This window comes from Dasypus novemcinctus, chromosome 17, assembly GCF_030445035.2.
Source record: "Dasypus novemcinctus isolate mDasNov1 chromosome 17, mDasNov1.1.hap2, whole genome shotgun sequence".
Classification (NCBI taxonomy): Eukaryota; Metazoa; Chordata; class Mammalia; order Cingulata; family Dasypodidae; genus Dasypus; species Dasypus novemcinctus.
This window is the reverse complement of record NC_080689.1, coordinates 44,174,279-44,197,985: the sequence shown is the minus strand read 5'-3', so window position 1 is coordinate 44,197,985 and position 23,707 is coordinate 44,174,279. Positions and strand designations below refer to the sequence as shown.

The window sequence follows — 23,707 nt, the reverse complement described above, 5'->3', positions numbered from 1 at the left end:
TTTCCAGCGTTTGCCTCACGTATTTAGAGGCGCCCTTGTTAGGACCATAAATATTTATGATTGTTCGATCTTCTTGACAGATTGTCCCTTTCACTAAAATATAGTATCCTTCTTTGTCTCTCACGATTGTTTTGCATTTAAAGTCTATTTTGTCTGATATTAATATAGCTACTCCTGCCTTTTTTTGGTTATTGTTTGCTTGTATGATTGTTTTCCAACCATTCACTTTCAACCTCCATGAGTCTCTGGGTCTAAGATGTGTCTCTTGTAGATAGCATATAGATGGGTCATATTTCCTTATCCAATGTCCCAGTCTGAATCTTTTGATAGGTGAGTTTAATCCATTGACATTCAGTGTTATTACTTTCTAGGAATTATTTTTGTTAGCCATATTTTGATTGGACTTGTGTTTGTCATATTTTGTTTGCTTCCCCCCCCTTCTCTTTTTGTCTTTTTTGTTGCTCTTACACTCTCCTCCAACACTGCCTTTCCTGTTTTTTCCTTTCTTCCTGTAGAACTCCCTTTAGAATTTCTTGAAGGGGAGATTTCTTGTTGGCATACTCTTTCAGTTTCTGTTTATCTGTGAATATTTTGAACTCTCCATCATTTTTGAATGCTAGTTTAGCTGGATAGAGTATTCTTGGTTGGAAATTTTTTTCCTTTAGTACTTTGACTATATCATACCACTGCCTTCTTGCCTCCATGCTTTCAGATGAGAAATCAGCACTTAATCTTATGGAGCTTCCCTTGTATGTGATGGTTTTCTTTTCTCTTGCTGCTTTTAGAATTTTCTCTTTGTCTTGAGCATTGGATAATTTGACAAGTATATATCTTGGGGTGGACCTGTTGGGATTTATGATGATTGGGGTGTGCTGTGCTTCTTGGATATGTACTTCTGTCTCTTTCAGTAGATTTGGGAAGTTTTCAGCCATTATTTCCTGCAACACTCCTTCTGACCCCTTTCCCTTCTCTTCTCCTTCTGGAATGCCTATAATACATATGTTTGAGCGTTTTGCATTATCATTCAGGTCCCTAAGTCCTAGCTGGATTTTTTCTATCTTTTTATCGATCAATTCTAGTATCTGTTTGATTTCCGATGTACTATCTTCCACATCACTAATTCTCTGCTCTGCCTCTTCTAGTCTGCTGATATTTGCTGCAAGTGTATTTTTGATTTCTTGAACTGTGGTGTTCATTCCCATCATATCTGTTCTCTTTTTGTGTATGTCTGCAATTTCCCCTCCAAGTGTTGTCTTCATGTTGTTAACCTCTTCCCTTACTTCATTAAATTTGTCGGTGATAAATGTTCTGAGATCTTTCATTACTTGTGCGAAGTTCTGCTCCCCTTCCTGATTTTTAGTTTGTTCATTGGATTCAGCCATGTTTTCCTGATTACTGGTTTGGTTTGTAGATTTTTGTTGCTGTCTGGTCATCATTTTATCTTGACGGATTTAATCAGTTCCTTAGCTTCTTTGTCTAGTCTTGGGGATTAATTAGCTGTTGTTTTTGCGTAAGTGTTATATCTTCTCTTTGTCACTTTGTTCTTCTTATTCTAATTTCTTATTGCTGGTTGAGTTCACTTTAAAGGAAAGTATTAGAGCCAGGGAAAGGCAATTATGTAAGCAAGGAAAAAGTGTAAAGTAGTATTGGTGATAAATGTTAACAGAGCAACAGTATGAGATCTGGGAGGATGGATATTAGATTCATGTAAGTTGTGTAGAGTTATAGCAGTAGGTATAGTACCTATAATGAGGTAGTCAACTGAATATGGGAGGAATATGGTATGAATTAAAAAGCTAGTATTTTCGTGAGAGAGGGAAAGAGAAAAGAAAGGTAATAGTTTCAAGAGTGGATAACAGACAGAAAACAAAACAAAGGTATTAGAAATTAAGAGTTAGACACTTTGTGGATCAAAGAAAGGGAGGTGGAATATAGGAGAGACAGTAGATGATGGAGGATATCAAGATGTAGGGGAAAGGGGATAGTGTAGGTAGCCAAAATCAATTCACACAGAAATGAGGCAGTGGAGGATGAGGAAACCCAGCAAATGTGAGGTGTTCCCTGCAGCACCTATTGTATAATTAAGATAAAATAAAATAAGGAAATGAGGGACAAGAGAGAGAGAAAAACAGAAAAAAGAAGAAGAAAGGAAGAAAGAAAAAGGGGGTGGTAAAGGGTGGGGAACAGGTAGGGAAAAGAAAAAAAAGATATACACCAACCACAACAGCAACAACAACAACAACAACAACAAAACCCTAAATAACTGAAGGAAAAAAAAAGACTTTGGGGGATACACTGGGAGAAAAGACTAGGGGATAATGCAATGTTAGCAATCAGGACATTTAAAAAATAAAAAAGATAAAATGAAAATAAAAACAAAACAAAACAAAAAAGAAAAAACGCAAACGTTGAGGGCTAGGACATTCAAGGATCTCAGATGGACCTCAGGGCGTGATGGATTCAGGGATGGAAAGTCTGAGATATTGAAGACTCAAGAGGTGTGAGTCTCTGGGTTTTGGGCCACCAGGGTTTAGGGGACTCAGACCTGGCAACCTCAAATCTGGTCAACAGGGAGCCTGGGAGCACTGCAGTGTAACACAGCCTTCAGGGATCCCTGCAGCTGGGTGCCAGCCCTATGGGGGAAGTCAGATCCGCAAACTCTATCTTATGTGTCTGAACCCTGCAATTCACTCACTCACTGGGGTCTATTCTGTGGATGTATCATCAGTTTGGCTTCAGGACACCTCCCACCCTGTAAGCCCCCAGAACGGCCACCTGAGGGTGCCTCTACACTGTAGCCAATTTAATGACGCAGATCAGAAGCCAGGCCCGGGGGTGGGGCTCCAGCAGGAAACGCCAACAACAGAGTCCAAAACCGAAATTCCCAAGCTTCACAAAATATTCCCCCAATCGGCTTCCAGATGTGTCGTTTCCACCCCCCCCCCCAATACACACACCCTGAAACAGCCTCCCGGTTACGCCCTTTATTGCCAGCAATCTAAGTCTGCTGCAGATCGGCAGCTGGGCTTGGGGGGGGCAGGGCTCCAGGTGGAAGCGCTATTACTTGTGTCCGCAATCAAAAATTCCCTGCTTCGCCGCAAAACCCTGTTTGTCTCCCCAAATTGGTCTGCAAAGACGTCCCGTCCTGTCAACCCCCTAACAGCCCGCCCAGGGCTCGCAAATTCCCCAGTACTGCAGAGCCTCCAAAAAGCGCAGCCGCAGCGCCGGTTCCGCGGCTCCACCCACCCCAGGAGGGAGCGTCGCATGCAGCTCTCACCTCCATGCAATAGAGTTTCAATTATATCTTATAGACTAATCCTTTCCATTACCTTCCCACCAAATCGATGTCCAGACACCTCCTGCCCTGCAAAAATCCTGAAACAGCCTGGTCCCGGAGAACCTCCAACGCTGCCCAGCCGCTTCTTTGCAGGAGAGACCATCAGGTAAGCTCCCTCAGCCACCATCTTGCCCCGCCCTCCCTAGTTGCTGTTTTAAGTGAAAATTTTTTCTGACTTCCTCTTCAGATTGTGCATCAGTAGTGTATAGAAACACTACAGCTTTTGTGTATTAATCTTGTATCCCACCACTTTGCTGAATTCTACTAGTTATGGTAGCTTTGTTGTGTGTTTTCAGGATTTTTTAGATATAGGATCATATCATCAGTGAATGGAGCAAGTTTTACTTCTTCCTTTCCTATTTGGATGCCTTTTATTTCCTTCTTCTTTTTTTTTAAAGATTTATTTATTCCCTGCCCCCACCCCCTGCCATTGTTTTCGCTTGTTTTCTGTTCTCTCTGTCTGTTTGTTGTGGGCTTTCTATCTCTGCTCATCTTCTTTTTTTAGGAGGTACTGGGAACTGAACCCAGGACCTCCCATGTGGGAGGGAGGCATCCAACCACTTGAGCCACATCTGCTCCCTGCTTGTTGTGTCTCTCATTATGCCTTTTCGTTGTGTCTCCTTGTCACATCAGTTTATTGCATCAGCTTGCCATGCCAGCCCATCACATCAGCTCACACTGTCTTGCTCATCTTCTTTAGGAGGCACCAGGAACTGAACCTCGGACCTCCCATATGGGAGGTGGGCACCTAACTGTTGGAACCACATCCACTCCACTATTTCTTTATCTAGCCTAATTGCTCTAGCTGGAACTTCTATCACAAAATTGAATAACAGTGGTGACAGTTGGCATCCTGGTCTTGTTCCCTATCTCAGTGGGAAAGCTTTCAGTCTTTCACCGTTAAGTACAATGCTGGCTGTGGGGTTTTCATATATTGAGAAAGCTTCCTACTGTTCCTATTTCTTGGAGTGTTTTTATCAAGAAAGGATGCTAAAGGGAAAAGGATGTGGCTCAATCAATTGGGCTCCCATATACCATATAGGAGGTTCAGGCTTTGATGCCTCCTGGTGAGGGCAAGCTGGCACACACAGTGAGCTGGCCCATGTGGAATGCTGGCCCATATGGGAATGTGACCCTGCACAGGAGAGCCATGCTGTGTGGGAATGCTGCCTCACATGGGGTGTGGGGGGGTAGAAGTAAATAAAAATAAATCTTAAAAAAAAAAAAAAGGATTATGTATTTTGTCAAATGCCATTTCTGCATCAATTGAGAGGATCATGTGATTTTTCTTCTTCAATTTATTAATGTGATTTATTACATTAATTGATTTTCTTATGTTGAACCACCCTTGCATACCTGGAATAAAACCCACTTGATTGTGGTGTATAATTCTTTTAACGAGGTTTTGGATTCAGTTTGCAAGTATTTTGTTGAGGATTTTTGCCTCTATATTCATTAGATAAATTGTCCATAATTTTCTTTTTTCATATTATCTTCATTTGGCTTTGGTTTTAGGGTGATGTTGGCTTCATAGAATGAATTAGGCAGTGTTTCTTCCTTTTCAGTTTTTTGGAAGAGCTTGAGCAAGATTGGTATTAGATCATCTTTGAATGATTGGTAGAACACACCTATGAAGCCATCTGGTCCTGGGCTTTTCATTTTGGGGAATTTTTTATGACTGTTTCAGTCTCTTTCCTCATGACTTGTTTGTTGAGATCTTCTATTTCTTCTAGGGTCAGTGTAGGTTGTTCATGTATTTCTAGGAATTTGCCCATTTTTTTCTAGGTTGTCTAGTTTGTTGGTGTACAGATGTTCATAGGATCCTCTTATGATCTCTCTTATTTCTGCAGTCAGTGGTAATGTCCTTGCTCTCATTTCTGATTTTATTTGCTTCTTCTCTCTCTTTTTCTTTTCATTCTAGCTAAGGCTTTGTTGATTTTTTTGATCTCCTCAAAGAAACAACTTTTGGTTTTGTTGATTTTCTTTATTCTTTTTTTTGTTCTCAATTTCATTCATTTCTGCTCTGATCTTTATTATTTCTTTCCTTCAACTTGGTTTGGGATTAGTTTGCTGTTCTTTTTCTAGTTCCTCCAGGTGTGCAGTTAGTTATGTCTTTGATTTTAGCTCTTTTTTTTAAAATGTAAGCTTTGAGGGCTATAGATTTCTCTCTCAGGACTGCTTTTATTGTATCCCATAGATTTTGATGTGTTGTGTTCTTATTTTCATTCATCTGGAGATACTTACTGATTTCTCTTGCAATTTCATCTTTGATTCACTGGGTTTTTAAGAGTGTGTTATTTAATCTTCATGTGTTTGTGAATTTTCTCTTTTTCATCTGTTATTGATCTCCAGTTTCATTCCATTATGATAAGAGACAGTGCTTTGTATAATTTCAGTCTTTAAAAATTTGCTGAGACCTCTCTTGTGCCCCAACTTATGGTCTGCTCTGGAAAAGGATCCATGAGTACTTGAAAAGAATGTGTATCCTGCTGTTTGGTGGTATAGTGCTCTGTAAATGTTTGTTAGGTCTAATTCATTTATCAAATTCAATCTTTCTGTTTCCTTATTTATCCTCCGTCCAGATGTTCTATCCAGTGCTGAGAGTGATATATGGAAATCTCCAACTATTACTGCAAAGCTGTTTATTTCTCCTTTAGTTTTGCCAGTGTGTGCCTCATGTATCTTGGGGGTACCCAGATTAGGTGCATGAATACTTATTATAGTTATATCTTCTTGGTGAATTACCCCTTTTATCTGTGTCTTTTGATTGGGGAGTTCAGTCCATTAATGTTCAATGTTATTTTTGTAAAGGCAATACTTACTTTGTCCCTTTTATCCTTTGGCTTTCCATTATCATATCGTGCTATTGTCTGTCTTTTTACCCTTTAAATTACCACTACAGATAACTTTCATTTCTACACTCTTCTCCAGGTCTCTTGCCCTTGTATTTTCTTTTTGGGCTATAGCACTCCCTTTAGTATCTCTTGTAAATTTGGCCTTTTGGTAACAAACTCTCTTAGTTTTTGTCTGTGAAGAGTTTGAACTTACTCTCATTTTGAAGGGCAGTTTTTCTGGATAAAGAATTCTTGACTGGCAGTTTTTCTTTTTCAATACCTTTAATACCTCATACCACTTTCTTCTCCCATCCATGGTTTCTGATGAGAGATTGGCACTTAATCTTATTGAGGTTCTTAAGTCTTGTGTCTCATCAGGAGTTTTGGTTTTGCCTTTACTGGGCCATCTCTTTCTGTTTCTTAGTATATTAGTCTGCCAAAGGGGTGCTGATGCCAAGTACCAGAGAGTTATTGGCTTTTATAAAGGGTATTTATTTGGGATAAAAGCTAACAGTTACAAGACTCTAAAGAGTCCAACTCAAGGTAGCTTTCTCACCAAGGTCAGTTGCCACGTGTTGAAGCAAAATGGTCACTGATCTCTGCAAGGGTTCAGCCTTCCCCTCTGGGCTTTCTTCCTCTCAGCTTCAGGCTGGTATAGGGCTTGTCTCTCAGGGCTACGTCTCTCTCCTGGCATAGGGCTCATTTCTTTTCAGGCCTTCTCTGTCAGTCTTGACTCTCTTCCCAAGGTCAGCTGGAGACTATCAGGTGAATGGTTTATCTCTCCCCAGGACACCAGGATCAAAAATGACAGAGCTCTCTCTCTTCCTCTCTGTCTTCTTGTGTGAGTGTCCATTTATATTGGCCTGCCAAGGGGGCAGGGACTCAACCTGATTTACACCTTACTTACATAGCCCAATCAGAAGCCCTAGATGGATTGTATCAAGTAAACTTAATCAGAGGCCCCTCATTGAATTTAATACAATCAAAGGGTATCACACCCAGAGGAATAGATTCGTTTACAAACATAATCTTTTCCTTTTGGGGATTCACAAAAATAATCTCAAACTGTCACACTTAGTATGGCTTGTAATTTTTTGCTGATATCTAGGCATCTGAATATGTTGGTAAATTTACTCTGATGGTTGATTTCTCTCTCTTGCCTAGTGATTTTGTTTCATGGTTCTTCTTTGATTTTTTTGCTTCAAGTTTTTTTTTTAAGATTTATTTTATTTATTTATTCTGTCCCCATTGTTTATGCTCACTCTCTGCTCTCTGTGTCCATTTGCTGTGTGTTCTCTGTGTCTGCTTATCTTCTCTTTAGGAGGCACTGGGAACTGAAACCTGGACCTCCTGTGTGGGAGAGGGGTGCTCAATCACTTGAGCCACCTCAGCTCCCTGTTTTGTTGTATCTCTCATTGTTTTTCCTCTTTGTGTCTCTTTGTTGTGTCATCTTGTTCCATCAGCTTGCTGTGCATGCCTGTCATACCAGCTTGCTGTCTTGCTCATCTTCTCCAGGAGGCATCAGGATCTGAACCTGGGACCTCTCATTTGGTAGGCAGGAACTCAGTCACTTGAGCCATGTCCCTCGACTTATTTTTAAGTCTTTAAAATTGCCTAGCTTAAGTTATCAGATAGGGCCAGGGACTCCCTAATGGGGTGCAGATCCCATCGAAGGGTCTGAGATGAGAGACCCCTAAAAGCACTTTTTCTTCCTGCAGTTTCCTGGCCAGCCAGCAGATGGTGCTCATCAGTGAATTTTTCCACAGAGGTGTCTCTTTCAACTTCCACTTCCCTGTGATTCTGGTCTGGTTAGAGCCAAGATTCAAAATGGGCTCTGCTGGCCAAACTCAATGAAGAGAAATCACTCTTTGCCCTCCACCACACCCCCCATCTGCCCAGGAAGAAGATGTCTGTTCCCTTCTCATTGGCTGCTGTGAGCTGTGGGTTTTATCCAGGTTGTTTGCCTTGAGGGTGGGGGATGGGTGCTGTTCCCAGCTCTGGTGCTAGAAACTCAGTTTTTGTTTCTGCTTCTTTGTCTATCTCTTGCCCTCCTGGAGGATGCACAGCACTCTCCTGGTCTGCAGATTCCCAAAGCAACTCACTTGGCCAGGTTTTTACCCTTCCTCCATTGTTTCTATGAGAGTTGAACTCTGTCTACCTACTCCAATGCCATTTTCCCAGAAGTCCTCAGCCTTTATTTTAAAGATTTGAAAAACACTGCTACTCTCAGTGTTCTCAGGGCCTATCATCACCACTCATTATCTTCTGGCCATAGGATGGATTGGTGGCGAAGCTGTGAAAACCAACCTGTAATGAATATCACTTGGTCTTACATTCACTTTCAATTTCCTCACAGGAATATTAGCAGTAAAAATCTGAAGAGATTGTAATTGGGAACTGAATGATCAGTTGAGGTGCACAAGGCCCTGGTCGTGAAGGGAGCTGCCTCCAGCCATCCTCAGGATCTCTCCACCCAGCCTAATTTTTAAACATCAGCATCAACGACACATACTGAATACCTATTTTGTGTAGTTTCTGCTGACCACAACTTTAATCGGAACACACAGCATTTAAAAAAAAAATTCCTGCAATAATTCTTTGGTATTCTCTAATATCCGGTCCATATTCAAATTACACCAGTTGTTTTTTTTAAAGATTTATTTATTTAATTTCTCTCCCCTTCCCCCCCCCACCCCAGTTGTCTGTTCTCTGTGTCTATTTGCTGCATCTTCTTTGTCCGCTTCTGTTGTTGTCAGCGGCATGGGAATCTGTGTTTCTTTTTGTTGCATCATCTTGTGGTATCAGCTCTCCGTGTGTGTGGCACCATTCCTGGGCAGGCTGTACTTTCTTTAGTGCTGGGCGGCTCTCCGTATGGGGCGCACTCCTTGCGTGTGGGGCTCCCCTATGTGGGGGACACTCCTGCGTGGTAGGGCACTCACTGCGCGCATCAGCATTGCGCATAGACCAGCTCCACACGGGTCAAGGAGGCCCGGGGTTTGAACCGCGGACCTCCCATGTGATAGGCAGACGCCCTAACCACTGGGCCAAGTCTGCCGCCAACACCAGTTGTTTTAAAATGCTGTTTTGTAGTTTGAGTTTTTCTAATTAGAATCTAAACAAGGTTCACATGTTCTATTTGGTTGCTGTGTCTCTTATCTAGAACATAACTCCTCTCCTCTCCTTTTTTATTTTCTTGCCATTGACTCATTGGTTGGGGTTGGTTGCTTTAGGGAATGTTCCATACTCTGGATTTGCCCAGTTGTTTCCTTATGGTATTGCTTAAAATTTTCTTCTATTTTCCATATTTCCTATAAATGGAAGTTAGCTCTAAAGATTTGACTAGATTTTGATTAAACTATTTTGGCAAGTATGCTTTATAGGTGATGAGCACTTCACATTCCATTATATTATGAGGCCCAAAATGTTTGGATATTTCATCTTATTGCTTTTTGAGATAAAATTCAATATCCTTAACATGACCCAAGAAACCCTGCATAATCAGGATTCCAGCTACTTCCCTGGACTCATCTCCCACATTGTTCCTCACTTTCTTTGAACAAGACACTTGCCTTCTCTCTACTCCTCTCATAATGGACTTTAAAACATGCTATTTTTTCTGCTTGGAAGTCTCATCCCTTTCCTTTTTGTCTAGTTAATAACTCTTGTTCCTTCAGATCTCAGCTTAGTTAAAACATCCTCAGGTTATTATAAAGAGGTTGTGGTGTCTGCCTTGGCTACAAGTATATGTTCTCTCTCAGACCACTCACTCTGGGGAAGGCCAGCTGCCATGTCATGAGGCAGCCTCGTGGAGAGGTGCAAATGACAAGGAACTAAGGGAAACTTCCAGTCAATAGCCAGTGCAGAACAGAAGCCCTCAGTCCAACAGCACACAAGGAGCAGAGGCCCATATCATTGAGCTTGGCCCCATATTATCTCCCAGCTGAGTCTTTGGGGATGACAGCTTCACTGCAGCCTCATGAGAGACCTTGAGTCAGATGCACTTAGCTAAGCAGGGCCCAGATTCCAGACCTACAGAAAATGTGAGATAATACATATTTTTTTTTCTCCCCTTCCCTGCCACCCCTGCCCCCAGTTGTCTGCTCTTTGTGTCCATTCACTGTGTGTTCTTCTGTGTCCACTTGTATGCTTGTCAGCAGCACCTGGAATCTGTGTTTCTTTTTGTTGCATCATCTTGCTGCATCAGCTCTCGGTGTGTGCAGCACCATTCCTGGGTAGGCTGCCTTTTTTCACGCTGGGTGGCTCTCCTTACGGGGCTCACTTCTTGCGCGTGGGGCTCCCGTATGCGAGGGACACCCCTGCATGGCAGGACACTCCTTGCGTGCATCAGCACTGCGTGTGGTAGGCCAGCTCACCACACGGGTCAGGAGGCCCTGGGTTTAAACCCTGGACCTCCCATGTGGTAGGCGACACTCTATCTGTTAAGTCAAATCCGCTTCCCATATTTGTTGTTTTAAGCCATTGAAATTTACTCAGAGAAGTAAAATTTACACAATTTCTGTAGTTACTTCAGATACTTCCTTAATTATGCCAGTTTTCCCTTTCAAAGGCTGTCCTTTATTGTAGTTATCATCATTGTAGTCAGGGGCAGGACCTTTTGCTGAGGGCAGATCTTTTGAGTGTGTGGGGGAACAGGAGAGGGTTGCTATTTTATCACCAAAATCAAATATAGCACCTGGTATAAAGAAAATGTTCAATAAATAGTTGTTGAATGAGTAAATACCAGGTTGGCCCTGGTATCTTTCTATTTAAAGTCAGTTTTGTAAATTACCTTTATTCTTGCTTGATATTGATAAATAAACATATCTATACACAATTATATTATACATTTTGATAAATGCACAAATTATAATTTTAGAGCTCAAAGGCTTTTCACAAAGTGAACACATCTGTGTAACCAACCCCCAGGCAACACTGCTGGGATCCTGGAAACCTCCTCCTAATCGCGACTCCACTCCTCCCAAGGTAGCCACTCTCCTGACTTTTCATACCATACATGTGTCTGGCTTCTTTTGTGTTGTATTATTTTTGCGAGATTCTTCCGTGTTGTGTGTAGTTGTAGTTGTTCTTTCTCATTGCTGTGAATTATTCCAGTCCTACTAGAGATGGACATTTAAGTTGTTTCCAGGTTGGGACAAATACAAATAAGGCGTCCATGAATATTCTTGTACATGTCTTGTACATGAGCATATGTCTGCATTCCTGTTAGACTCCGGCTTTATTTTTTGGGTTGTATATCCAGAGGTGATATTTTTTGGGGTGTATATCCAGAGGTTATAAATTTATTAATTTTTTGGGGTGTATATCCAAAGGTTATAAATCAAACACTAATGTAATGATAACCCTGATAATTATAGCTGTAATTCATAGTTACATTAGTTATAATTTTCAGGGTTATCATTACATTAGTGTTTGATTTATAACATCATTCTCCTTTGATAGCTATAATGAGATAGCTGTAATAGGAATTCTGCATTGGATTATAATAGCCAAAATTAGCCATATTTTTATTTCCAAACTCATGGCTTTTCATTTTCATATGAGGCACCTTTTTGCTTCCCACATATGAAGGAAAAAAGAAAAAACAAACATTATTTTTAGCACTTTCTATGTTCCAGGCACTGGACTAGCCATTTTAATGTACATTCTTATTAATTGCTTACAACAATTCAGTGAAGTAGATTTTATCTCCATTTTTATAGGTGAAGAAAAAGGAGTTCAGAAGGTAAAGTAACAAGATCCTGTAGCAAGGGCTGTGATGATCTAAGGTCCTTTGACTTCAAGTTAGGTGTTCTTCCTTTTGTACCAGTGGATGAGAGGAAAAGGATTCTTTCAGTATCTGAAAGGTTTAATTGTATTAGTTATGTTTTTGTTTGAATTATTATAGTTAAACATTTATCTGAATGAATTTCCATTGATTTTATTCATTTGGAAATATTTAGAGGTGTTCTGAAACAGAAATTTAATCTAACGCAAACTTTTCCCTAACATTTAAGATTTTTGCTAAATCCTGGGTTATTTAAGAAATGACCATTATAATCAATCACTTTTTAAACCTAAAATGTGAAAAATTACAACTTTTTAAGTGCCTGTTGGATTGCTAAAGCATAACTTAAGTTAAAAATCAAAGTATATTCCCCTTTGGTTATTTTGTAAAATTTTTTCCATTTTATAGAAAACTTACAAATTTCTTCCACTGCTTCTTGGAAAACAGCATTTAGCAAAGTTAACCCACTATAGCTTATGAAGTTGTCAATTTGCTAGTAGTTAGGATTTGCTGTGTTCTTGAATAAAAAAATACATTATAAAGATATTTCTTATGTAGATATTTCCTTTTGTTTTTTGTTTTTGTTTTTGTTTTTAATTGTCAATTTTCTGCATGTACCCTTGTGGTGACTTACAGCTATGTATCCCAGTAAAACATGTTCTTAAACTTAATTCATTCCTGTGGGTATGGACTTGTTGTAAATAAGATCTCTTCAAGGCTTTTCTTCGTTCATTTATGGTGTAGCCCAAATGGGGTTGGGCTTTAGTCCAGATTACTGGAGTCCTTTATAAGTAGGGTGAAAGTCAGACAGAGAGAAAGCCAGAAGGACCAGCCAGAAGCTGGAAGTCACTGGAACCTGAAAAGGAAAGAAGCCAGGAGAAGCCGTCACGTGCATTTCCATGTGACTGAAAAGCCTAGGACCAAGGATAACTGACAGCCAGCCCCAGAATGCCACAGTCTTTTGGGGGAAAGCATCACCTTGATGATGCCTTGATCTGAACTTCCCCTAGCCTCAAAAACATGAACCACTAAATTCCCATTCTTTGTACCAACCAATTGCATGGTATTGCTTCAGCAACTAGGAAACTAAACCCTCTGTACCTTGAGTATCTGTGTCAATCTCTCTTTCATTTTCTTTTCCTAGTCTTCAAACTCCAGTATCTAGAGACCAAGCAGCTACTGTAAATGAGTGAACTGTATCCCAGTCAGGCACAGTGAAATCTGGAGACTTTTTGAAGGAAACAATTGTGATCAGTTCCAGCCAGTTTTTATCATTCAGGTTTATGGGCTTGGTATTACTCTATCAGAAGTTGAAAACTTAAGATTTGATGTGTGTAATCCAGTATGGAGGCCATATTGATTTCTAATGAGGAACTGGAAAGTGGCATGAATGTAATTTTTGTGTAGAAAGAGAAAAAGATACATCATTTTCCCGTAATTTTGACACCTTTTTTTTTCTCTCTCTAAATAATTATAAATAATTAATCTTTCAGTATCCTTCCCCAACTGTATTGCCATAAGGATGGTTAAGAAGCAGTAGTAAAATTTTTAAAAAGAAACTTCTAAGATGGATTTTGAAGATTTCTCTACATGAATCTTTGTCTCTATTCAGTTGGCTTTTTAGTGAAAATTCCATGTTGGCTGTAGTGGTTGCCATTATCATATTGTATCACCAAACTGCATGCAGGAATAATGAACACCAACTACTTTCAGTCCTCCATTGATTGCATAACTCTACCCTCAAGTTCCTATGTGCATTGTGTTAGGATCACTGAGGAGGATTGGCCTTCCCTCAAGGAACAGTTATATGGGAAGCAGACTTGGCCCAGTGGTTAGGGCATCCGTCTACCACATGGGAGGTCTGTGGTTCAAATCCCGGGCCTCCTTGACTCGTGTGCAGCTGGCCCATGCACAGTGCTGATGCGCGCACAGAGTACCATGTCACGCAGGGGTGTCCCTGCGTAGGGGAGCCCCACGCATAAGGAGAGCCACCCAGCGTGAAAGAAAGTTCAGCCTGCCCAGGAATGGTACCGCGCACATGGAGAGCTGACATAAGATGACGCAACAAAAAAAGAAACACAGATTCCCATGCCGCTGACAACAGAAGCGATCAAAGAAGAACACGCAGCAAGTAGACACAGAGAACAGACAACTGGGGGGGAAGGGGAGAGAAATAAAATAAATAAATCTTAAAAAAAAAAAAGTCTCAAATAAAAATTAAAAAAAAAAAAGGAACAGTTATATGAGCTAGATTCTGTTATCTTGTTTTCTTGGGTCAGATCATAAAAATGTTGTTGTAAGTAGGGCCTGCTTCAATTGGACTTGTGCTTACCATGGAGTGCATGCCACCCTCCAGCTCTTTGGTTGTTTACAGATTAAGATGTCTAATAATAATAAATCCCTATCCATTTCCTCACATTTCTGCTGTCACCACATACATGCTTACAAATTTTGAAAGGACAAAATCAGTGTGAGAATGTGTATTTGGGAAACAGTTCCCACCAGTGGGACTGAATCACCAAAGATCTCTGCCAAGTCACTTAAAGATCTAGGTGTTTATGGGTTAACCATTACAGGTTTTGAACCTGCAGTCCATGATGGATCCCAAGAGCAGTTTGTAAAGTCGGCCATAGCATGCTATTTTTGCCCAGCCTCTCTGAGGTGAGCAATTTTATTGATCAGTTCCTGAACACAACAACCAGAGACAATTGTGTACTAACACAAGGATCAATAATGAGGGTGGGGAAAACATTGGCAGAGAGATTCCAGGAGCATTGCCTTTTTCCAGATTGTAGTTCAAAGATCTTGCTTGCAAAGAATCCAAAGATTGGTAAGTGTTAACGTTGGTATCAGAGAATGTGATTCTCCCTGTCTTTCTGAGGGCATAAGGTCAGGGGATTGATTGCTAGGGTTGTTTCCTCTTTCCTTTACCCAGGTTGTTCCTTTTGGAGATGGAGAAAACTCCTTTATGCTTTTTGTGAATATAATTTTTCTCCAAGGTTCTCCTACTCTATGGTTTTTGCCTTTCCAGGTCTCAAATGAACATGGTGATTCTTTTTCTAATCTAAGAGATGATCTCCTATGGTTTTTGCCTTTCCAGGTCTCAAATGAACATGGTGATTCTTTTTCTAATCTAAGAGATGGTCTCCAAACTGAACATCTCCCTAAGGAAGGAGAGATCTTGAGGAGCTCATATTATCAGTTGTAGGTACTAGAAAAAGGCACTTATGTTAAACCAAGCGATGTATAAATTCAACATCCATAGGATTACAGCTACCTTCACACTGTGATACTTGAAAAATCGATCATAAAGTGAACATTTTGTAAATGGTATTTTGTTTTTGTTTTTTAAATTCTTTTTTATATAAATAAAATCTTACAACCAAGTTATAGTATCATTTAATAGTCATTTCGAAGTAATCTTCTTGGGAATGGTCTATGAAATGAATCACCAACTCCTAATTTGTCTGCCGGGTAAATGTTAAGGAATGTCTTTATAACCAAAGCAATAGCAGACACTACAAATACTTCAGTTATACTCAGATCTGCCTAAATGCTCATTAGAGCGTTGGAACTAGTTTTGAGGCTTCATATTAAGAAAAATTATTAAAAATTTTTGACATGTATAGATAATGAGGACAAAAAAGTTGAACAGGTTTGTTCAATTTGAGAAGGAAAGAACAAAGTACAATCACATCTCTGCTTTTGAGTGTGCAAAGACCCTCACATTGAGGAGACAATTAGCTTGTCATCTACCTGATATAAAGGACTAAAGAAATAATTTTTATTTGAGACAGAATAATTTGCTAAGTGTGAATTTTGTGAAGGCTGATAATGGGTGACTCAGGAAGGTTGTAGAAGGAGTGCTCTGAAGGCCATAAAAAAAAACTAGTTGTCCTTTGATATAATTATTGTAGCTTCTGGGTGTTAGAAGAGGAGTCCTTAAGAAAGATCCTCTGGGAAGTGGATGTGGCTCAACTGATAGAGTGTCTGTCTACCAAATGGAGGGTCCAGGGTTTGATCCCCAGGGCCTCCTGACCGTGTGGTAAGCAGGCCCATGTGCAGTGCTGCCATGTGCAAGGAGTGCCATGCCATGCAGAGGCACCCCTACATAGGGGTGCCCCGCACAAGGTGTGTGCTGTACAAGGAGAGCTGCCCCACGTGAAAAAAGCACAGCCCGCCCAGGAGTGGTGCTGCCCATACACAGCGCTGATGCAGCAAGGTGACGCAACAGAAAAGAGATACAGATTCCCAGTGCCGTCTGATAATGCAAGCGGATGCAGAAGAACACACAGCGAATGGACACAGAAAGCAGACAACGGATGGGTCGGGGGGGCAGGGGGGGAGAGAAGGGGAGAGAAATAAATAAAATAAAAAGAAAGATCCTTGAATCAAAGTCCCCTTTCAATGAGAGGAGGAGTGGGCATCACCATCCCAGAATCCTCAGGATTGGGGAATAAAATATGTACTAGAGTAGACTTACTGGTATTCTACTATAGACTTATTGGTATTCTAGCAATGGGAGAAATTATATCATTGATGTGGAGACAGTGGCCACTGGAGGTGCTCAGGGCAGGGAGAGGGGGAAAGAGGTATAATATGTGGGCATTTTCAGGACTTGGAATTGTCCTGAATGACATTGCAATGACAGATGCAGGCCATTATATCTTTTGCCACAACCTACAGAATTGAGTGGGAGAGAGTGTAAACTGTAATGTAGACAATAATCCATGCTATGTGGAAATGCCCCAAAATGTGTTCATCAGTTGCAATGAATGTACCACATTAATGAAAGAAGTTGTTAATGTGGGGAAAAGTGGGAGGTGTAGGGAGTGGGACATATGGGAATCCATTATATTTTTTTATGTAACATTTTAAGTAATCTAAGTATCTTTTAAAAATAAATTTAAAAATATATTTTTAAAAAAAGATCCTTGAATTGACCTTTCGGTCAAGCTCATGCAATACCTGAAATTACTTAATTCAATAATCATTTACTGATCACCCTCCAAGAGACGAATTAAACATCCATAAACCTTGCAGTCTAGAAGGAAAGATAATACCGTGATACCAAGTGATAAGAGAAAAGAATCATACACAGTACAAAGAGTCTTTGGTTAGGATTTACTAGACTACAGTGCCAACTTGATTCAGTAGGTGGCAGCAGAGGTGCCAGCAAGACCATTCAGCTCTGCTTCTGCTATTTGAATTGTTTTTATGGAGAAGAGGTGACACTGGGAGACACAAAAGGACAAATATTATATGATTTCACTGATGTGAAATAATTACAGTAAGCAATCCATAGAAACTTGAATATGGGTATCTAGAGGTGTTGTGGTGGGGACAAGGAATGCTTAATGTAATGCTTAATTTAATGCTTAAAGTTTATGGAGTTTCTATTTGAGGTGATGAAAAAGTTGTGGTAATGGATGGTGGTGATGGTTGCACAACACTGAGTGTAATTAACAGCACTGAATATATTTGAATGTGATTAAAAGGGGGAAATTTTAGGTGTATTGTTGTAGAATTTGAGAGAGGTTCAATTATTTGCGTACAGAAAAGCCAGGACTCAGGGATGATTTTGAGAAGGAAAAATGGTTTATTGACGGCTTGCAGGACTCAGGAGCTTCCTGTTGCAAACCCGAGCCCCGAACAAGAATTTTGAGTTCCTTTATACAGAGGAAGGGCTGAATCATTCTTTGTTTCAGTGCTCAATAGGTTTGAATTAGCATATATATCTTCCACATCCTAGGTAAGCTTTTAGCATGGACTTCATACATTCTAGATAAGCTTTTAGCACATTTGTTTTGCATTTTCCCTGAATATTTAAAGTTTATAGAGTTTGCATTGATAAACTGTTTGCTGGGACTGGAGTCGTTGCCATGGTTATCAAGGGCAGGGCTGCAGCCTCTCACCATCCCACACCCACAAGTCAGGACAGACGTCTTAGGTTAAGGTTATCTGCAGAGACAAAGAGCCTCCCACCCATAGCCCACATCAGTATATATTACTAGAATAAAAATTTAAAAGACAAAAACCATAGGACTGTATAATACAAACAGGGAACCTGAATGTCAATCATGTGCTATAGTTAATAGTACAATTATAATAATATTATTTCATCAGTTGTTAGTACCACGCTAATGTAAGGTGTTAATAATGGGGAATGGGGAGTGTTATATGGGAACTTGGTATTTTCTGCATGATGTTTCTATAAACCTACAACTTTTTTTTTTAAAGATTTATTTTTATTTATTTCCTCCCCTAGCCCTTGCCCCTTATTTGCGCTCGCTGTTCACTCATTATGTTTTCGTCTTCTTTTTAGGAGGCACCGAGAACTGATCCCAGGACCTCCCATGTGGGAGGTAGGCACCCAAAGGCTTGAGCTACTTCCACCCCCACTTGTTGTGTCTCTCATTGTGTTTCCTTGTTGTGTCTCTTCATTGTGTCATCTCGTTGCATCATCTTGTTGTGTCACCTTGCCACACCAGCCCCTCGTGTCAGCTCACTGTCTTGCTTATCTACTTTTAAGTGGCATCAAGAACAGAACCTGAGACCTCCCATGTGGTAGGCAGGCTCCCAACTGCTTGAGTCACATCCCATCCCTACAACGTCTTTGATTAAAAAAAAAAACAAGTGAGGCTTGCTGGTCCAGTTGTTGCTAGTCATATTTTAAAATACAACATTCTTGTTGAAAAGGTTGAAGACCATCATGGCAAGATTTATATTCTTAGGAAGATGGCCCTTTAAAGAAAAAGTTACTCTACATTAAAATGATTTAAAATACTAGAACTTTTTCTTTTTGAACTTCCTTTTGAGTGGAGGAATGAGGGTGGGGTGAGCAGGCTGAGTCAGTACTGAGGGACCAGGGCTTTGTTTCTGGACAGAGAATTTCTTTTCAAGGCACTTCAAAGGCCCTATTGTAGTAAGATCCTGCCTGCTCCTTATGCAGCGATCCCACACTGTTAGATGCTTAGCCACCTCGTGGCTTGGCTGACTTTTCTGTTTGTGTTGTTTCAGGCTGAAGCACAGGCGGACGCAAGAAGCTGTTGCTAATGCCATAATTGTACTTTAATTCTGCAATATCCAGTCTTTCTTCAGGAAAGTGAGAAATGCATACATAAAAATATCCCGAGCTAATCAGTTGAGTGCCAGATTGTGGGGAGTCTGTTTTCCAAAAATCGCTGAGATGGTTCAAAAAGTAATTGAAGAGGGTACCTGGTTATTCCTACACAGTGTCCAATTTCTGGCTCAAAGTGGGAAAATGACATTAGTACAGAGTTGAAAGCAAGAGGCATTCAGAACATGCCTCTGATTTAAGAAGTAATTCTGAAAAGTTCTTATTTTCTGAACAGGTCTGATAGTTCACTGATTCCCACATAACACCGGACTTTTGACAAAAGTCCAAGAGCCAAGGTCAAGCCTGCCCTTTCACCTCATAGTTGGAGTTTCACTTGTCCTCTTTCTTTCTCATCATTTCCTCCAGTAAAAACAAGACTGCAAGCATGTCAGCGGTGTTGAATATCTAGAGGAGGAAAAACAACAGTGTCTGAAGCTTCCAGAAGAGGTGAACATATTTAGGAGGACATGGAATTATGTGTAAATCAAAGTTTCTCAGCCTTAGCACTACTGACGTTTTGGACCAGATGATTCAGTTGTAGGGGGCTGTCTCGTGGATTGTAGACTATTCAGAAGCATCCCTGGCCTCTACCTACTAGACGCCAGCAGCATCCCCTCCTTTCCACCCCCAAGTCCTGTCAATCAAAAATGTCTCCAGACATTTTCAAATGTACCCTGTGGGCAAAATCATCCTTGGTTGAAAAATATACTGGTACAAGTTTTCTTGCTGGGCACAAAACTCTACCAGTCCAGGCCACTATTAAAAAGTTAGAAAAGTAAGTGTCGAAGAGGATGTGGAGAGACAGAAATGCTTACTCACTGTTGGTGGGAATGTAGAATGGTGCAGCCACTGTGGAGAATTGTCTGGCAGTTCCTAAGGAAGTTGAATATTGACTTGCCATGTTACCTGGCAATACCATTACTAGATATATACCCAGAAGAACTGAGAGCAGTGACGAACAGACATCTGTACACCAATATTCATGATATTATTCATGATAGCTGAAAGGTGAAAACAACCAAGGTGTCCATCAACTGAAGAATGGATAAACATACTGTGGTGTATATACGCCATGGAATATTAGGCAGCTGTAAGAAGAAATGAAGTTGTGAAGCATATGACAACATGGATGAACTTGGAGAGCATTATGTTGAGTGAAGCAAGTCAGACACAGAAGGGCAAAAACTGTATAATTGTGCCATTATGAACTAAATGTATGGTGTAAACTCATGGAGTTAATAATTAGAATTTAGGTCACCAGAAAATAGAATGAGGGTAGAGAATGGGAAGCTGAGGATTAATCTATACAGAATTGGTAAAAAGGTTGTTTGTAAATCTTAAATGAATAGAAATGGTGAAAGCACATCATAGTGTTTGTAACTAACAGAGCTATTAGATATGTATGACAATGGTTGAAAGAGTAAGTCTAAGGTCATATATATTACTAGAAGGAAAGCTAAAAAGTGTAACATGAGACTGTAGAGCATAGCAAAACATCATGTAAAATATGAATATGAGTGATATTGTATATATAAGACTTTTTATAAAATATAAATACAAATAAGCTAGAGAGACAGAAACAAAATAACAGCTATATACAGCAGGGGAAGCATAGAGAGATTGAAAAGTGAGGGAAGTGGACTTGGCCCAATGGATAGGGCGTCTGCCTACCACATGAGAGGTCCGTGGTTCAAACCCTGGGCCTCCTTGATCCGTGTGCAGCTGGCCCACGCACAGTGCTGATGCGCGCAAGGAGTGCTGTGCCACGCAGGGGTGCCCCCCACGTAGTGGAGCTCCATGCGCAAGGAATGTGCCCTGTAAGGAGAGCCGCCCAGCGCAAAAGAAAGTGCAGCCCGCCCAGGAATGGTGCCGCACACACAGAGAGCTGACACAACCCGATGTCGCAACAAAAAGAAACGCAGATTCCCGATGCTATTGATAAGGATAGAAGTGGTCACAGAAGAATACACAGCAAATGAACACAGAGAGCAGACAACTTGGGGGAGAGGAGAGAAAAATAAAAATTAAAAAAAAAAAGTGATAACTTTTGTTTATTATTATTATTATTATTATTATTATTGGAATCATGAAAATGCTGTAAAAATGATTGAAGTGATGAATGCGCAATCATGTGAATACTGAATACTACTGATTTTACACTTCGGATGGATTGTATGCTTTATCAATACGTATCAATAAAATTGATTTGTTAAAAACAAAAACAAAAAAACCTCTACCAGTCCACAGTTAAATGTAATTGTTGGGTGGTTCTTCTGCCAAGAGAGTCAAAGATAGTAAAATAAGTGAATGTACCTCCTTTATTTCTTGCTCCTTACTCATTGTAGAGGTTTGAAATTGTGTGTACCCCAGGAAGTCAAGTTCTTAAAACTAATCCATTCCCATGAGTGTACATCTATTGTAAGTAGGACTTTTTGAGTAGGTTACTTTAGTTAAGGCATGGCCCAGAGTAGGTCTTCTTACTGGATTCCTTCATAATATGGAGAGAGAAAAAGAGAAAGCCACAGAAGCAAGAGGCTTAAAGCAATGAAACCCAGAAGAGAAGGGAGAGATCAGCAGATGCTGCCATGTGCCTTGCCTTGTGACAGAGGAGTCCAGGATCGCTGGTAGAAGGTCTTCTGGAAGAAAACACTGTCCTGATGATACCTTGATTTGGACATTTTCACTTTCTCAAAACTGTAATTTTTTAGACTAATAAATTCCTGTTGTTAAAAGCCAACCCATTTTATGATATCTCCTTTGAGTAACATAGGAAACTAAAGCACTGATTATTCACTATGCAGATCCAGAAAGCTAAGTGCAGGGAAACAAACAAAATAGGGTTTATCTCACTTTCAACTCATCTCATAACTCAGGAGTCTAAGTATCTCAGGGATTCTTTTTTTAAAGATTTATTTATTTATTATTTCTCTCCTCTTCCTCCCCACCCCGGTTGTCTGTTCTCTGTGTCTATTTGCTGCATCTTCTTTGTCCGCTTCTGTTGTCAGCGGCACAGGAATCTGTGTTTCTTTTTGTTGTGTCATCTTGTTGTGTCAGCTCTCCATGTGGCACCATTCCTGGGCAGGCTGCACTTCTTTCACATGGGACAGCTCTCCTTGCAGGGTTCACTCCTTGTGTGTGGGGCTCCCCTACGCGGGGGACACCCCTGCATGGCACGGCACTCCTTGCGCACATCAGCACTGCGCGTGGGCCAGCTCCACATGGGTCAAGGAGGCCTGGGATTTGAACTGGACCTCCCATGTGGCAGGCGGACACCCTAACCACTGGGCCAAGTCCGCCGCCTTCTCAGGGATTCTTGACAAGAAAGAGCCAATGCACTGAGGTTTCTCTCCTTGGGATAAGCATATCAGTCCCAAACATGAACAGCCTGCCTATAGCCAAGCTCTGCAGAACACCCCCTTGCTCTCTGAAATCCAGTTTTCCTGATTACCATGCAGCCTCAGATTTAACCTTTCTTCCCACCTCCTGATGCCTTCCTAGGTCTTCATTTAGAAATCTCTTCAGGGTCTCCAGGCTCTGGGAATGCCTGCTTTGAAGAGTGGAAACCAAGGGAAGTGCCCTTGGTGGCTTGTAGGTGATTTGTTATTGCACATGATGCCATTTGCCACAGAAGATAATAAAGTTGGCTCTAGTTGGTGAGAAATTGAAATAGCCATTAAAGTGACCAACACTAGGAAATGGACTTGGCCTAGTGGTTAGGGCGTCCATCTACCACATGGGAGGTCCGCGCTTCAAACCCCAGGCCTCCTTGACCCGTGTGGAGCTGGCCCATGCGCAGCGCTGATGCGTGCAAGGAGTACCGTGCCACGCAAGGGTGTCCCCCGCGTAGGGGAGCCCCACGCGCAAGGAGTGCGCCCGTAAGGAGAGCCGCCCAGCGCGAAAGAAAGTGCAGCCTGCCTCAGGAATGGCACTGCCCACACTTCCCGTGCTGCTGAGGACAACAGAAGCGGACAAAGAAACAAGACGCAGCAAATAGACACAGAGAACAGACAACCGGGAAAGGGGGCAGAAATTAAAAATAAATAAATAAATAAATCTTAAACTGACCAACACTAAAACCAGGGTTTTAAAAGAGGCTCTTTTTTTGCCTTTACAGAAAACCACAGAGATGATAATAGGATTGAAAACATGACCTTTTAAAGAAAGGCCAGTGAAAAGTCACCTTAAAAAAAAGATTGAAGAGGAATCATAAAGGGTCACTAAACAGAAACTTAGAGATGTATTCTGTCTCCACTTAAGATAACAAAAGTAAGTTCACATGGGGCATGAGGAATTTAAGTTATTACAGGAGAATGTTTCTAATAGTTAGGGTTTATCAACTTTCAAGGGGTGTCACTGCCACTACCAAGGGAAGTTTTGGAATCTTCTTTAAAGGTCTTTAAGAACTGACTGAGGGAAGCGGATTTGGCTCAACTGATAGAACATCTGCCTACCACATGGGAGGTCCAGGGTTCAAACCCAGGGCCTCCTAACCCACGTGGTGAGCTGGCCCATGCAGTGCTGATGTGCTCAAGGAGTGCTGTGCCACGCAGGGGTGTCCCCAGCATAGGGGAGCCCCACATGCAAGGAGTGCGCCCCGCAAAGAGAGCCGCCCAACGTGAAAAAAGTGCAGC

General features: G+C 41.0%; 1 protein-coding gene across 1 annotated transcript; it reads left to right on the top strand.

Moving 5' to 3' along the window:
* Positions 1–2,549: 2,549 nt before the first annotated feature.
* On the top strand, positions 2,550–19,099 carry LOC139436752 (uncharacterized). The gene is made up of 3 exons (XM_071208841.1): positions 2,550–3,443; positions 18,282–18,321; positions 18,977–19,099. Exons 1-3 carry the CDS (start codon positions 2,668–2,670, stop codon positions 19,010–19,012), a joined length of 852 nt encoding a protein of 283 aa, XP_071064942.1. The 5' UTR covers positions 2,550–2,667; the 3' UTR covers positions 19,013–19,099.
* Positions 19,100–23,707: the final 4,608 nt, after the last annotated feature.